At 35.6% G+C, this 15,276-nt stretch overlaps 1 protein-coding gene across 4 annotated transcripts in view; it reads right to left on the minus strand.

Moving 5' to 3' along the window:
- Positions 1–15,276, minus strand: part of LOC134531076 (xyloside xylosyltransferase 1) — an 82,225-nt gene that overhangs the window by 23,977 nt on the left and 42,972 nt on the right. For 2 of the 4 annotated variants that reach the window (XM_063366609.1, XM_063366608.1), the window contains exon 3: positions 10,047–14,822. The exons of the other annotated variants lie outside the window; for them this stretch is intronic. In XM_063366609.1, coding sequence (XP_063222679.1) covers positions 12,602–14,822 — 2,221 coding nt within the window. In that variant the 3' untranslated portion in view covers positions 10,047–12,601. Of the gene's footprint in view, positions 1–10,046; positions 14,823–15,276 lie in introns of those variants that run through there. 4 annotated transcript variants of the gene reach the window in all.

Raw genomic sequence — 15,276 nt, forward strand, 5'->3', positions numbered from 1 at the left:
TAAAAATCCTGTATAATTTATAGCCGTAATTGACATAATTTATTTTTCGCAGTAATTTTAAATATACATTGCATTCCAAAACATAATTTAAAAAAAAAATCAAATGAATGTAAATAATTGTTAAGATTTGCCACTTACATTACAAAACTAATAGTTGGTATCACAATAAAATGAAAAGTAATTTAAAAATTTCTCTTCAGTATAGGCTTTGGTGCTTTTATTTACAAACTATAAATACATCCATACAACTGAAGTTATTTACAAGTTTAAAAAAACATATGTTTTTCACATCATTAACTAGCTACTTTTTCATGTTCTGTGCTCTTTTCCGCATCTCGTCAGTGGGCTTGAAAGCCAGACCTGCAGATGTTCGCATTGTGCAATGCAACAGCGCATTTAACATTGGTGATTCCATTGACGATCTGTGAACAGTTTTAACCATCTTGAGATTGCTGAAAACCCTTTCCACAGCAGATTTTCTCCAGTTGCAGCAACACTCAAAGCCATTACTTTGTACAGATGAGTTTCAACAATCTCAGATGGAAAGAACCTTCCTAACACTACAACCTGCCTAGTGACTGTCAGTTGATTCATCAATCATCAGTGTGAAAAATTGTGTTTTCATTGCATAGGTAACATAATCTGCAGCTGATGTACCCAAAGATTGAATAATTATCTGGCTAGTTTTATTGCAAGAACAATGAAAGTTTCTTGCGATTTCACTATCTGGAAACATTTGTGGGACAAGTTTCGTGAAATTATCACTGAGTTTCACAGATAAATTGTTTTCACAAACGAAGTTCACCCATAACAGTTCCGCATCAATTATTTTGTTTGGTTTGGTTACAAAACTCGTCAAAGAACAACTCTGATCAGCAGCTCGTTGGTTTTTTGCATGAACGTACGTCTTCAAGCCGCCCTTGGTCACATTCAGTTCCGAGTTGCAAGTCGAACAAACGGCGGAAAATTCCGTTTTGCCACGCCTAAACCATTTCAATTCTTGCTCCCATTCTTTACGATAACGCTGTTTATAAAGTGACCTGTCCGGCGAAGCCTTTCATTTTTTCTCCATCATAATCAGCTAAGACCAAAACTACTACTTAAATCACGTATGAAGTTTGTAAACAAATGCTGCACCTAAAATATTGTAATGGCAAAAAATACCAATGTTTACTGACGCCATGACACTTCTTAGCGTTTAACTCAACAAACAAAAAACATTTCCCCCGAAACCATAGATATTGTACTTCATGAAACGATATGTGGGAGTATATGTTTTTGGTTTGTGGTTAAACGATTGGAAGTTCCATGGCGCTACACCTAATGTGAATGTTTGCTTTACTGTTGGATGCTTGTATGGTTTGACAACTTCAAATAGGTAGTTGAATGTAAATATTTACACGAACGAAATTCAAATATGAAAATATCGGCGAAGCGTCGTAAATATCCGTGAATGTCACCGTTTATCCGTTAGTCCGTTTTAAACTTCAAATATCCATGAAAACGGATAAAATCTGTGAAAACGGCAGGCCTGCTCTAAATATTGTCCTGTTCTTTTTAACACTGCTGAAAACCCTCTCACACTCAGCATTGCTGTGTGGTATGACTAATATTGAAAGCATTACATGTGCAACTCTATCATACTTTAAACTACCATCAACCCTCTTCATTTTTCAAACTGAACACCACAGATAATCCATACCCTCCGTGGATTCAAAAAGAATGCCACTATCTGCCTGAAACACAGAAAACTGTTCTTGAAGTAAGTCCAATGCTTCTTCAGGGGTTTCACTATCCTTAACAAGGAGAAATGTCGAAAACTTGTTGACAAAAAATTTTAGTGATGAAAATGAAGAACTCTCAATGTTCTTTAAATTAGCCACTTCTGCATGCTTTAATATGTCATTTTTTTTATGGAAACTTCAGTACAATGTAATCACATGATAATGTAAAAAAAAACTTCTGACTCATGTGTAAAACTTTTCTTTGTCAGATGGTTCTAATAAATCCACTAGTTTGGATGCATTACAACCCACAACAAGATCTTCATCAGTCTTCTGATTTGTTGCAATACTGTAGGTACTTGATATCTAGTATTGGTGTTGTTTTGATTACAGTTGGCTTTACAAATTTTAGAAGCAATTCTTTTAACATTTCAGTTAATAAGTCCATTAAAACATTATGTGAGGTGTTTGTGACTGCAAAATTATATTAGTCTTGTCAAACACTGGTATCACATTTACTAAAAACCAACAAATGGCCTTGTTTAGGTCTGAAGAAAGGAACATGAAAACCCTTTCTTGCCAAGAGAGCATTTGTGTAGTTTTTTCTTCTTCTGAACCATGTGACTTCATTTTCTTTCCAGTAGGAAAATCATACGATACTAAAGATCTTTTGCTGCAATTACTTTCAACTTTGTGAGGCACACTTAAATTTTTATCTTTATCTTGAGGAGCTTTTTTGTTGCAGCTTGAAGTTGCACATAATAATTTAACTTTGACATCACTTTTACCAACAGCGGTTGCATCGACCAATCCGCTTGAATATTTCTTTGGTATTTTGAACATACTTAATGAAGACGATGGGGCTGCACACTTGCTGTCTACCTCTTCTTTATAAAACCATAATAGTAGTTGCCACAAATCCATTAACCTTTGAAGACATATACCAAGCGAAAGCCACCGTGTGGATATGTGCTTTAAAACTTTCTTGGTTTTTCCATCACACAGCTTCTGTAAGTCTTTAAGCCTGTCTTTTCTTTTAGCACATTTTTCTAGGTAGTAGTATATGTCCAAAAGAATTTCGTCAAAATTCACAAGCAGTCCTGTGGAACCTTTCTCTGCTGCTAAGTGCAACAAGTGACATGCACAACCCAAAACAATATTTTCAATCCTATCTCTCATTACAGCAGCAACACCATTTTTGGACCCAACCATTACTGCAGCATTATCTGAACCCAGTGGAATGCAGTTCTTGATGGGGATGGTACAGCTTTCCAGATTCCTTATCAACATTTCTCCAATATTTTTTCCGGTTGCTGCACCTTCCAAAGAAACAATTGAAAGCAAATCATTTTCAACTTTAGACTCTTTTACATCCAAATATGTCACTACTACTGGATACAGCTTAGAATCGTTATTGCTACCGTCAGTAGCAATAGAAAATGAAGTATTTTTCATAATACCTACAAGATAATTTTGAAGTTCAGCTGCCATTTCACCTATAATTGCGGTTGTTTTGGTGCGCCCACAGCCGTACTTTTTGGCCTCTTCACTCTTGGGAAACATTTTCCTGAATAAAAGCCTCGCATGATCAGTGACGGATAGAGGCAAGTTATGTTCCATGATAAAAGACGTGAAGTAACATTCTACTTTAATCACACTGTAATCATCACTTTGAGCGCTGCTGAAAAAGGAATTTATTTTATTTGCGCTGCTATCACATGAAGCACTTCTTTTATGTTTATTTGTTCCTTCATGAACCTTTAGATCATTTCTGCCGCTATGGGAAACATTTATGTCACACGCACAAATAGTAGAATGGGCAAACTTACTTCCACTTCGTGAACGAGAAGCCCAAGGATACTGTTCGCTGTAACATTCTAAAAACACTTGATTATATGTTTTATTTTTTGGGTTGCTGACAGTTGCCATGATTGTTATTTTTATGACAAACACTCGTAACACACACCCATGGTACTAGCAACCGTAAATGACCGTAACTACAAACTTCTATTAACTAGTGACCACGTTCAACATGTCCGTCGTCCGATTACTAAAAGCAGGTTTCCCAACGTTGGAGCTTAACAAAACTTGTGGTATGCGGCGTTGCCATGCAACGTTGTCAAATTTAGAATAAGCCGTCACCCTGCTTTCTCAGCACACATTTTACGAAGAATTGTGCGCGGTTTATTAATACGGTACATCCAAACAATGAACCACACTCCAAAAGTAATGATATCCGTAAGAAAGACACACACGATCGTAGAATAGTACAATAGGGCCAATTATCGTACACTGTACGGGAAAATCGTAAGAGTTGGCAGCTATGCAATACCACAAAAAATTTGAAATTGTCAGCACTGAATCATTGAGAACACTACTTAAAAATGTTGTAAGCTCCAGCTTGGCTTAAAGCACACTATCCAAGAGAACAAATCATCTTGAGTATTATCATTGAATTTCTCAAGTTCAGTGAAAGACAGTCAGTCTGTTCACCATATGAAAATACACAGCCTAAATAAGATGCTAGATGCTGGCTACCTTTACTTTTTTTTGTTATCACTGTGCTTGTTTAATGAAGAGTTAACAGCAATAGCTCATGTGTGACTAAGCAAAATACAAGGCTATCCAGAAACTAACTTAAGTTTTAACATGGAATGGCAAGGGGAGGGACTAACGCAGCCATCTCGTGTTTGGACTTTCTCTTGATCAGTTTGCATCCAGCTGCGAGTATGAGGTTTGTGTTTTTTCTGATCAGTGAATTGAGTGTTTGTAAAATGTGTGCACCAATAGAAAATCTCATCAGCTGTGAATTGCAATAGATGATCAGGTTTTTGTTAGCATAAAAAGGCAATTGTAATTCATTGAAAACTTTGTAAAGTGTATAGAAACAAAGTAATGAGTGAAGGTGGAGTGAGACAGTCGTGCATCATGATCAAAAATGGCTGCACGATGTAAAGCGAAGCAGCTGACCAAGCATTACAACTGATGAACTAATGTTGAAAGTGAATGAGAAAATTTGTGCTGTATGATTTAGGAGCTCTCATTACAGTTTGCTCAAATTTCATGAAGTTTGCTGTTAAAATTGTAAAAGAAAATTAGGCTACCATAAATTTTGTACAAGATGGGTACCAAAATTTTTGTTGAAAGACCACAAAAAAACAGCACATGGCAGCATCGTTGACATTTTTAGAAGCCTACAACAAAGATGGTGACTCACTGCTTGGTTGTGTCGTTACTAGGAATAAGACTTGAGTACATGACACATTTAAAAGGAAAAAGTCTATTTAATGGGGACACACAAGTTCCCCCAGAAAACCATAACAGTGTTTGTAGACATTATCAAGATAAATCATGGAAACCATTTATTGGGGCATAAAAGGAGTGCTTCTTGTCGATTTCCTTGAAGGTATTTTAACAATAAACTCTGAAAGGTATGGTAACACATTAAATTCAAAAGAGAAGAGAAATCCAAAACAAGCGTCGGGGAATGCTGAGTTCAAAGGTTATGTTTTTGCAAACCCGCACTCGGCCAATTGAATTCGGGAGCTCTTGGATGGTTTTGGTTGGAAAGGGTTCAACCATCCTCTGTATACTACCAATCTGGTACCAAGCGACTACCACTTGTTTCCGCACATGAAAACCTGGCTAGTAACCCGCCGCTTTGACAATGATGTGGAACTACAGGGAGGCATAATCTCAGGCATGATAATGGCATCAACAAACTGGTGCACCGCTACAATAAGTGCCTCAATTTTAACAGGATTACTTTCAAAAGTAGCTTAAAAGTTAGGCTGTCAAATGTGAATAGTAAAAGATATTTTCTGTCCTCTTTATTTTATTTTTATTCCAAACCGTAAGTTACTTTCTGGATAGTCCTCGTACACAAGAGAAAATAATAAGCACAATTGTTGGAAGTAGCAATACCATAGACCATGTGGCTGTGCATGCATCAAAACTCAATACATACATAAATATCTCTGAGATTCAATCAACTCTTAAATTGAATTTAAAATACTTAATTGTAAAACTTTTTTTAACATAACATGTAATACTTTTAATGTGGGTTTGGGGAACAAAGTTCAGTGCTTCCTATCCTCTTTCCCATGTTTGTGTCTATTCAGGAATTACAAAAACATAATAAATAACATCATGCCCTAAGCACAGTCTTAATATAATACTTCACCATTGATTATGTACTAGCAAATTTTACACATTTCACTACTAGAGCTTAAATTTTACACATTTCACTACTCTGCCACTCAAATTACTGAAAACTACACACACCATATGACCCACGATCACAATGTAATTACACAGATTATAATTTAGATACTAGTCTGATAATAATGAGGGTAAACACCGATGAGATCAAGGTAGGCTACTGTCATTGTGTTCTGTACGCCAAAAAAACCCATATGGCGAACAATGAACAGTGAACAGTGAACAGTGTTACATCACAACCAATCACAATTTGTTTAATGCATTAGTTTTGTAATATTTTCTTTGAGTTTATGAAGATAAAACAAAATAAAGGGATGGAATTTGATCAAAAGAAAAAAAATTAAGGATATTAGTAAGTGTTTTTAAGACACAAAGAACATTTCCGGATCACAAACATATGTACGGAGGGGAACGAAGTAACAGAAAAATATACATTCTACTGCACTCAGAAGCCTCCATTCTACATACTCTAGGAAGATCAATAAGCTCTGTTAAAAAATAAGGTGAGCTGTGATGCAACCATGAAAGCAATCAGTGGCAGCATCAACTATCTTCCAAACACATGAGAGCAGTTGTTACAATGATATTAGTTATAACACCAACAACCTACAGGCAAAACTCTGCGACTGCAATGGTTTATCCTACCTGGTAAATAAATACTTATTAATGCAATCAAGTTTTAAAATCAAAATTACTATACAATTTTTAACACATGTGTCTATAATAACTACGTATATTATCTTACCAGCTTTATAGCCCTTAGTTTTCACAAGTTAAATTTTGAAACACTTTGAAAACTTGCATAATACAAGGAAAATCAAATAGTCTTGCAACAAAAAAAGAATTGCCACTAAGAATGCCATCAGAGCAGCTTATGAGTTTACAAGTAGACATATGACTAAGGTAGTAATGATGGAGACATGCATGCAAGAGGTGACAGTGTTTTAATTGATGTTAACAAATATAACTCTTATAGGTTGAAATAATTGACAGTTTTTCGATTTCCTGAATATTAAAATCTTTGGTGATAAGTATTTTCAGTTGAAGTTTAAAAATTTATTTGGAAAGCTGTGTTTTGAAACAATGGTGAAAAGCTATTCTTTCATTTAACAGCAAACAGACCTGTAATATCAGAGCAAAAGTCAGTGTCAAGCCTTTAAATGAAAGAATAGCTTTTCACCATTGTCGCAAAATACAGCTTTAAAGTTCTGAACTTCCAACTGAAAATCTGGTCACTACTTAGCACCAAATATTTCCAATATTATTTACCAATCTATCTTGAATCTAGTAATGAAGAAATCACTGAAATGCAAATACAACTAAAAACAAAAACTTACCACTCTGCTAGAATCTACAGACTGATATGCACATCCAACACCAAATTTAAAAAGTGCAGTCATAAATACATACTGAAGAATTCTTTCCGATTGTGAAAAATCTGTTTTAGAGCGCCGTGGGTGCAGTGCGAGTAGTAAGCAAGTACCGCGAGAGTTCCGAGCGAAGGGAAGTGCGACAGCGGTGAAGAGGGTGAGAGAGACCCCCCCCCCCCCCACCCCTGAGAGTGGCGCGACGCGGAGTTGACTGGGCGACGGAGTTCGGCGACTGAGTTCAGCGACAGGTGCCGTGCGAGTCCAGCGAAGAGTTCCACGACGGTGAGTGCAGCAAGTACGGCAACAAAGTTTTGGTGACCAAGTCCCACAACGGTGAGTGTCGTGAGGATTGCGAACTGCAGAACTTGCAAACAATGAGTGACTTGATAAACATTTTTTAGTGTTAAAGATTTTTGTTTAGTTTAAATATTAGTAATCAATAAAACTGTAATAATTCTTAATCGGGCTATCCATTACGAACCCAGTTCTCGCCACATTAATAAATATTAAGTCTAAGAATCTTTACATCCAAATGTGATCCTCCTTTCTAATTGCAGAACTCAATTATATGATCTCATTATTAAAAAATGTTACAATCACAAAATCAAAAGCAATTATATACTTGACAATAGTGGTTTCCGTGTCCCTCAATTTAATAGCCAGTTGCTATCTTCCTTGTGTACCCTCCATATAAACACTGACCTAAACTTTAATAAACAAAACATGCAATTTAGTTAATAACTAATAAATCTGCATTATTGTTATGCATTATTCTGTTATTCTGAAGATATATTTTGGTTATAATTTCTCTGAAAATCTCTAGTTGTTTTGTGCAATTCTGTTGGTCTTTAACTAATTAATGTATTTATCTAGGTGTTTACTCTGTTGTCTCGTTTGTGTTGTCCTTTTGTACATGCTGTCTTTGTTTATTTGTTGTGCCTGCTCCTTGAGTCTTGTACTGTTGGTAGGCATTTTACAAATAATATATTAATAAATTGAAGAGAAGTTATTCGAAGTGGGATCTGCAATCTTTTAACAGCCACTAACTTCAACATAGTTCCCACTCCTTTTAGCTAAAAAAATTTCGAGCACTTTTCAAGCACATTCAAGGAATTTTTTCAAAAATTTCAAGGACCCAAATATTATGAAATAATTTTAGTACGTATATTTTGAACACGTGCAAAAATTTTTTTTCTGTCTATTACTTACAAACAGAAAGATAAAAGCTTATCGGAGGAGCAGTAACATTGCAAACTGGCTGAGTTTAACATTATACCGAACTGATTCAGAATTATCGTAAGTTATTTAGGTTATTCTACTTTTGGTAGGCTTATAAAAAATTTAAATTTAACAATATTGAATTACTATAGGTAACCTTGACAGTCCCATTATTACAAAATTCCTGTTCATAACAATGCTATGTTTTAGAGTGATGAGGTCTTAAAGTGTAGCAAAAATACATACCAATGATGCAATACCAAATTTCTATCAACTGCATAATTTACAATATGCTAAGTTACTGCACAGTTTTACATCTACAAGCACATATACATACCTACACGTTGCATATCAGGACAAAAATATGATAATATTAATGCATTTTTTACTCACTACTACTAGAAAATAGGTACTCATATTACAGTTTACAGAACCTAATTTTTCCAAGGTTCATGATAAAAGAGCACAACAACATATACCATTTCTGATTATGTTACTCTCTTCATGTTTTCAGATACTTCTTGAATTTTCTTTTCTAACTTTTCTTTAGCTGTCTTGCTTAAACTGTTTGACTGGATAATCAAATTCATATTTTCGGTTTTTTCTGCCTGCTCAACAAGTTCATCAGCAGATTTTTGGAGACTGTCTATTGTTTGATGTAGTCGAATCTTCTTTTTTTTTATTAACTTCTAATTCCTCACTTAACTGAATGAAGACTATATGTTTCTTTTCCAGTGCATTAAATTTTTTCTTGCGTTCCTCTTCTAAGTATGACATGTACTTCTGACGAGCTCCTGCAACAGAAGCCCGCAACTCTCTTGTTAGAGGAACATTAATAACACCCGCCACATTTTCTGGCCTCTTCAATGGTTAATCTCTTTGCTGCATACGAGACTTCCTTTAGATTTTCCACTTCTACATGGCGATTAACAGAAAACCCTCGCTCTACAGTTGCTTGGCCATGTAAAAAAATTAAAAGCATTTTTATAACTGGCCACAGTTTCACAAACTTTTTCTCACCACCAAGGTAATTGTGAAAGAAAACATCAATTGGAGACACATCACATACTAAATGCTGTTTTGTTTTCATGAGCATATCGGAGCAATTCTTGGCACTCTAACAGGATTTCATCACATATCTTTTCCTAAAGGTGTTTTGCCTTTACAATAATTGACAAAATCTGCTTCATCTTCTTGTAGCAGCTGTGGCTATCGGTTAACATAAATCTTAGATCAAGACACGAAAGGCTTCGAACGAAGGCATACTTGATTGGGGATTTTACTACTAGGTCTTCCAGCATCAAGAAAATGAAATTCTGTGTCTCGTGTTTGAGTTCTAGTGTACCTCTTTTTCTGAAACTTCCCTTTTGTGAACAAGTTCTTTGACTAGTCTATCAGCAATGAACCTCAAGTTTACTTTGCATGAACTTAAAAGACTCTCTCTCTCTCTCTCTCTCTCTCTCTCTCTCTCTCTCTCTCTCTCTCTCTCTATATATATATATATATATATATATATATATATATATATATATATATATATATATCCCCTTCTCCGATAGCGACTCCTAGTGAGACCGCGGGATTCCCTTCTCTCTCTCTCTTTCTCCCTCTCTCTTGCACCCATCCGCTAGCGACTCTTCGTGAGACCATGGGCATCCCTCTCTCCTACTTCTAACCTTTCCGCTAACGACTCCTTGCGAGACCGCAGGCACCTTCCTCCTTCTACCTCCCGTCCCTGCAGGCCCGTTCCGTGCAAGCACGTCCTCGGTCAGCTGCACTGGGCCGAACGGTCCACTCCCGCCTCAGTGTGAGGCTGCTCTACCCAAGAGCTGGCGCCGGGCAAACAACACGACAACCGAGTGACGTCCAACCCGTCTCTACATCTTCATCAGAGACGAGGCCGCGACACACTACTTACGTTAACATTAATTTACAGTACTAATAAATATATATAAACATTAGAAGTACATTTAAATATATCAAGAGGACATTAAAAAAATGTTGAACAACATTTAGGGATTAAACAAACATAAATATTAAATTTAAATTTCACGTACCGTACATGCGGTAATAGGATTTTGGAATACATTTTTTTTTTCAATGTAGGCGTTACCAACATTTCTGAGTTACAAAATAATAAAGTTATTGATACGGAAGATATATTTGGTTCTAATGAGAATTTAAAAAACAAAAACTTACTTAACGTTTTCTATTATTATAGATATTATTATCTGTTAAATTAATTCCCGACTCCGTTGTTTACTAACTGCGTGTCTGGCCATCCTAACGCATCCTAGTGAGCAAAGTATAAACCATCCCGGAAAGCTTCTGGATTTTTTCTCCAGAGCTGCTGTTGACCGGCAGAATGGCGGAATACAAACATTTGCTGAACACTTGGGCGTTTTCGGAAATAATTATGAGATGAAGGAAGCTGATAGCAAATGAGGAAAGAGCAAAATTTTGTTGGTGGATTCGCCATATTAAGTTGCATTACTAAATCATTGCATTATATTTAATGCTACACAAGTGTCATTGCCATTGTGCTCGCACGAAAAAAAAAGAAGTTATTTTTTTGTTTTAATTGTTTGTGAAAGTGAAATATGGCACGGTTACACAACACGGATAATAGGGTGTATAGGTACTGTAGTTTATTATAATAACGCCAACTTACAGATTTTTAATAATAAAAAATTACAAAAGCGGCAATTCAGTAATTTGTTACAAACCCAAAAATTCATAATGAACCAAATAAAAATATGACTTACCTTTCATATGAGATTTCAAAGCAGCTTTGCCCATGCTACTAATGTCAAAATTTTTTGAACAAAGAGAACATTTTTCTTTATATTTTTCAGGCACTTTCACTAACCATGATGAATAAATATTGCTTGCGAGCCACGCATCACTAAAAATACACTTTCCTTCCCGGCATTTTTACGTGATAAAAGTCAACAAACGGCAAATTTCAACATGGTTGCAGCAACGAACAATGCAGAGATGGTGTAGACGGAGATTCCAACAAGGTGGTCATTTTTAAATAAATGAAAGTAGATTGTCTTTCATCAGAACAAATACATTGATGACACCATAACTGCCGATAAAAATAGTACATAGAAGATATCTTATCGTATGCAGTCGAAAAACGGCACATTAATCTATGTAAAAACTATTTGAACATACCATAAATATCGTAAAATAAAATTGTGGTGCCCCACTTTTAACTTGTCCTAAATAAATACTATAACTCTTATAAACAGTGTAAATTTTATCAAGCACTCTTAAGCACCTAAATGTTTTTTCAAGCACTTTTAAGGGCCCTTGATTACTTCAAACCATTTCAAGCACTTTTCAAGGACTTTCAAGGAGTGTGGGAACCCTGTTCAAGGAATGAGGTGGGCGCAGTGGTGAGACCTTGGACTTGCATTCCAGAGGACATGGGCGAAAATCTCGTTCTGACTAGTTTGGTTCCAGTTTTCCATTGTCTGACTTCTTGGCTTGGTGGTTAGAGCTGGTTAGAGCGGGGTCATTCCATGGTTGCGTGTGTGACATTTTGACAGTGGATTTAATAATATAAAAATTATATAATGAATACATCATAATAAATACCACTTTTTTTCTTATAATATATTAACCTAAAACTAGATAAGTATGTCATAAATTTTTCAATTAGTTAAGTAGAATAACACTTACAAAAAAAAATTGTCAATCTCTGTTGCGTGCGTGACAAAAGTATACACCCCTCTTTGATGGAAATGAAATCAATGTTAAAATTCTGTTTTATTAAAAGATAAAAATGATCAATACTTGCTGGTAACACAAATAAAATGTGCACCTTTAAGATGATATAGTCAATGTTCCTCAAAACCAATATTTTCACATGCAAACTTAGCTTTGCAAATGTTGCGTGTGTGACTGTTGCGTGTGTGACACTTTGAGACATGTATTTAAGCTTGTATAATAATCAGCTGCAATTTGACAAAAATATGTTTGGTTGCAAAATAAAATAAATATTTACCAAGATAGCAATAAAAGTAATATTATATTACATATAGAAAAAATATATACTGATTACATAAATGAAAATTGACCCCTATTATTAAGCAATGTAGGTGAATTCACTTTCTTCAATATCACTGAAATGTCTTCCCAAGAAGCATCTTCATTTGCTGGCCATACCCAACTCTTTCCACTAGGGTGCATGTACTTGAGCAAAACTTGATTACTTTCTTCATCATACTCCATCACAACAGCAAAATAGTCTTGTTTTCTGGTGAACTTTCCTGTGGGTGTTAAAGAAACTAATACAAAGGCCCCAGGTTCAATACTGTTCTTATCCTTTTTGCTGCAAGAAGAGCTGAACTTTACATTATTTTGAAGATAAGTTCCTTCACTGCCTCCTTCGAAATCTGAATCCTCATCCACATCTTTTTCATCAGTCACATCTTCTTTATCACTATCTTCTACACCATATTCCTTTTCATCATCGTCTTCGTCTTCATTTTCTTCACTGAGGTCTTGTAACACAACCGTTGTCAAATTTGTTTTTTCAGAAGTTGTAGATACCTCCACCACACCTTTTCTTACAGGAGAGACAAAGTGAACTTTATGTAGGTGTGGAATTGGCTGTACTTTTTCCCAGCGTTCATCTAGGAGCGATGATGATGACTTTACTTCTTCTGCAGATATGAAGATAACTGTTACACCCTTTACATTACGCTCTGTGCATTGAAAGAATTCAACGGGTGAATTAACAATCTCTTGTCGTGATTTTACCTTACGCCAAACAGTTCTTTTCAAAGTTCCCCCAACACCATTAACAGCCCCTTTGCCATGGGACGTGGCAAAATAATTCCAATCTGCAGAAATATTACAGTCCGTCTGAAAATATGTAAGGTTTACAACTGTGAAACGGTTCTTGAACTGTGCAGCACAGCCGTCAGAGAAGATCTTCACATGATGAATATTCTGCATTTTTTGTTTCGAGTCTTGGATAAGAGTTTTAAGAAATGTCCAAACAGAATATTTGTCATGTGACAATTCATCACTTATAATGGCATAGTTGTAGACCTTATTACATTCTAACCAGACAACAGCAGTGAAAATGGTGGTTTGTCGTTGGGTCCAGTGAGCACTTTGTATTTCATCTTGGCTCACAGCTGTGTAATTTTCTGCAAAATCAATTTGGATAACTGCATCATGAGTTGAAAAATTTTTCTTTGCATCCTCAAAATGTTTAGACTGTTTTCTTTTTACATACTGATGTAGCTTGAATGCTATCATCTGCATCTGTATTTTCTTCACACAGTCAGATACTGTTCCAGTTTCTGAAACAATTTGGGGATGTCCTTCCACATTTTTCCACTGTTTCCATTTCATTTCATTAGTCAAAGTTTCTTCATCATATTGACTTATAACATCTCTGACAGAATTGCATGTCAACTTACATTTCTCACATATATCTAACATGCAATCAAATCTTTCAACATCACAGACAAGAATTGCTAGTAAATCATTTGTACTATGTGGGAAAACATTTACTTCCTTTGCCAAACTTTCCACCAAAAAATGCATGTTCGCGTGGTAATGACATACACATGTGTTATGACTCATAGTAGAAACGGGATATACAAATTGTGGTCGAAGCTCAAAAAATTTAGATTTTTTTATCTTACAATCGGGATATTCCTTCACAAACTCTTCATAGGCCTCCGCAATGGTCATCATCATAGTACGTTTCTGTACAACATCTTTCTTGCCAGACTGAACATTCTTAACAGTGCATTTGTCCTTTCTTCCTGGTTCAGTTCTGCTTATATCATCACGGAGATAATACTGTGTCACTTTAGCTTTGGTTTCTTCATTTAGTCTCTGGCCATGTTCTTTTTTCATTTTATGTAGCAGGTTCAATCTTTTCCCATATTCTGGTAATTCATCAACTAACAATTTCGCTACTACTGCTTTACGTTTTCCTGGGCTATGTGGTAAAATTCGCTTCAATTTACAAACTGCTTTCCCTAGGGATCTGTTACTTCTGTACGAACTCTTTTCTGGCAACACATTACTATTACTCTTAACAGTTTGTGACTTTTTATTTTCTCTGTGCTTCCTCTGCCTTATTCTGTCTTGCTTTCGCTTTAACTTTAACTCCTTATCAGTTTGAATACGCTTTTGTTGGTCCCTTCGTAATTTAAATCTTTCACGTTCTTTTATTAAGTATGCTTCATACTTCGCTGGGTCTTGTTTAAGCCTTTCTCTAAAAGCCTGTGACCTCTTCGTAGATGTCATAGTTCTGCAAAAATACCAGTTAAAGATATAACATTAACCTCAAATAAATTTTAACCAATAACAGCAAGTTTGGCACTAACACACAAAGGCATTTGCAAAAATGGTCATTTAAATTTAATGTTGGTGTTCAAATAGAAACTGTGTTACATGTAATCCTCCTGGTTACATGTAATCATCCTGGTTACAAGTTTTTTTTTAATTTTTAGGTTAGTTCATAGTTGAAATCAAACCAGAATGCATCTCTTTTGTGTTGGAGTTGCAAGCTTACAAAGTTTGTATTTGACGGTGTCACACACGCAACACTACTTCCAGTTAAAAATATAAATGTTGCCAGAAAACTTTGTTATAGTAAAATGTAGTCCATGTGGCACACCTCACTTCTAGAAAGTTTCACATTGATATGTCAATTAGTTGTTTGTAAAAACTATTTTAACCATGTTTTGTGTTGCGTGTGTGAC

The sequence above is a fragment of the Bacillus rossius genome, chromosome 3 (assembly GCF_032445375.1).
Source record: "Bacillus rossius redtenbacheri isolate Brsri chromosome 3, Brsri_v3, whole genome shotgun sequence".
Taxonomy (NCBI): domain Eukaryota; kingdom Metazoa; phylum Arthropoda; class Insecta; order Phasmatodea; family Bacillidae; genus Bacillus; species Bacillus rossius.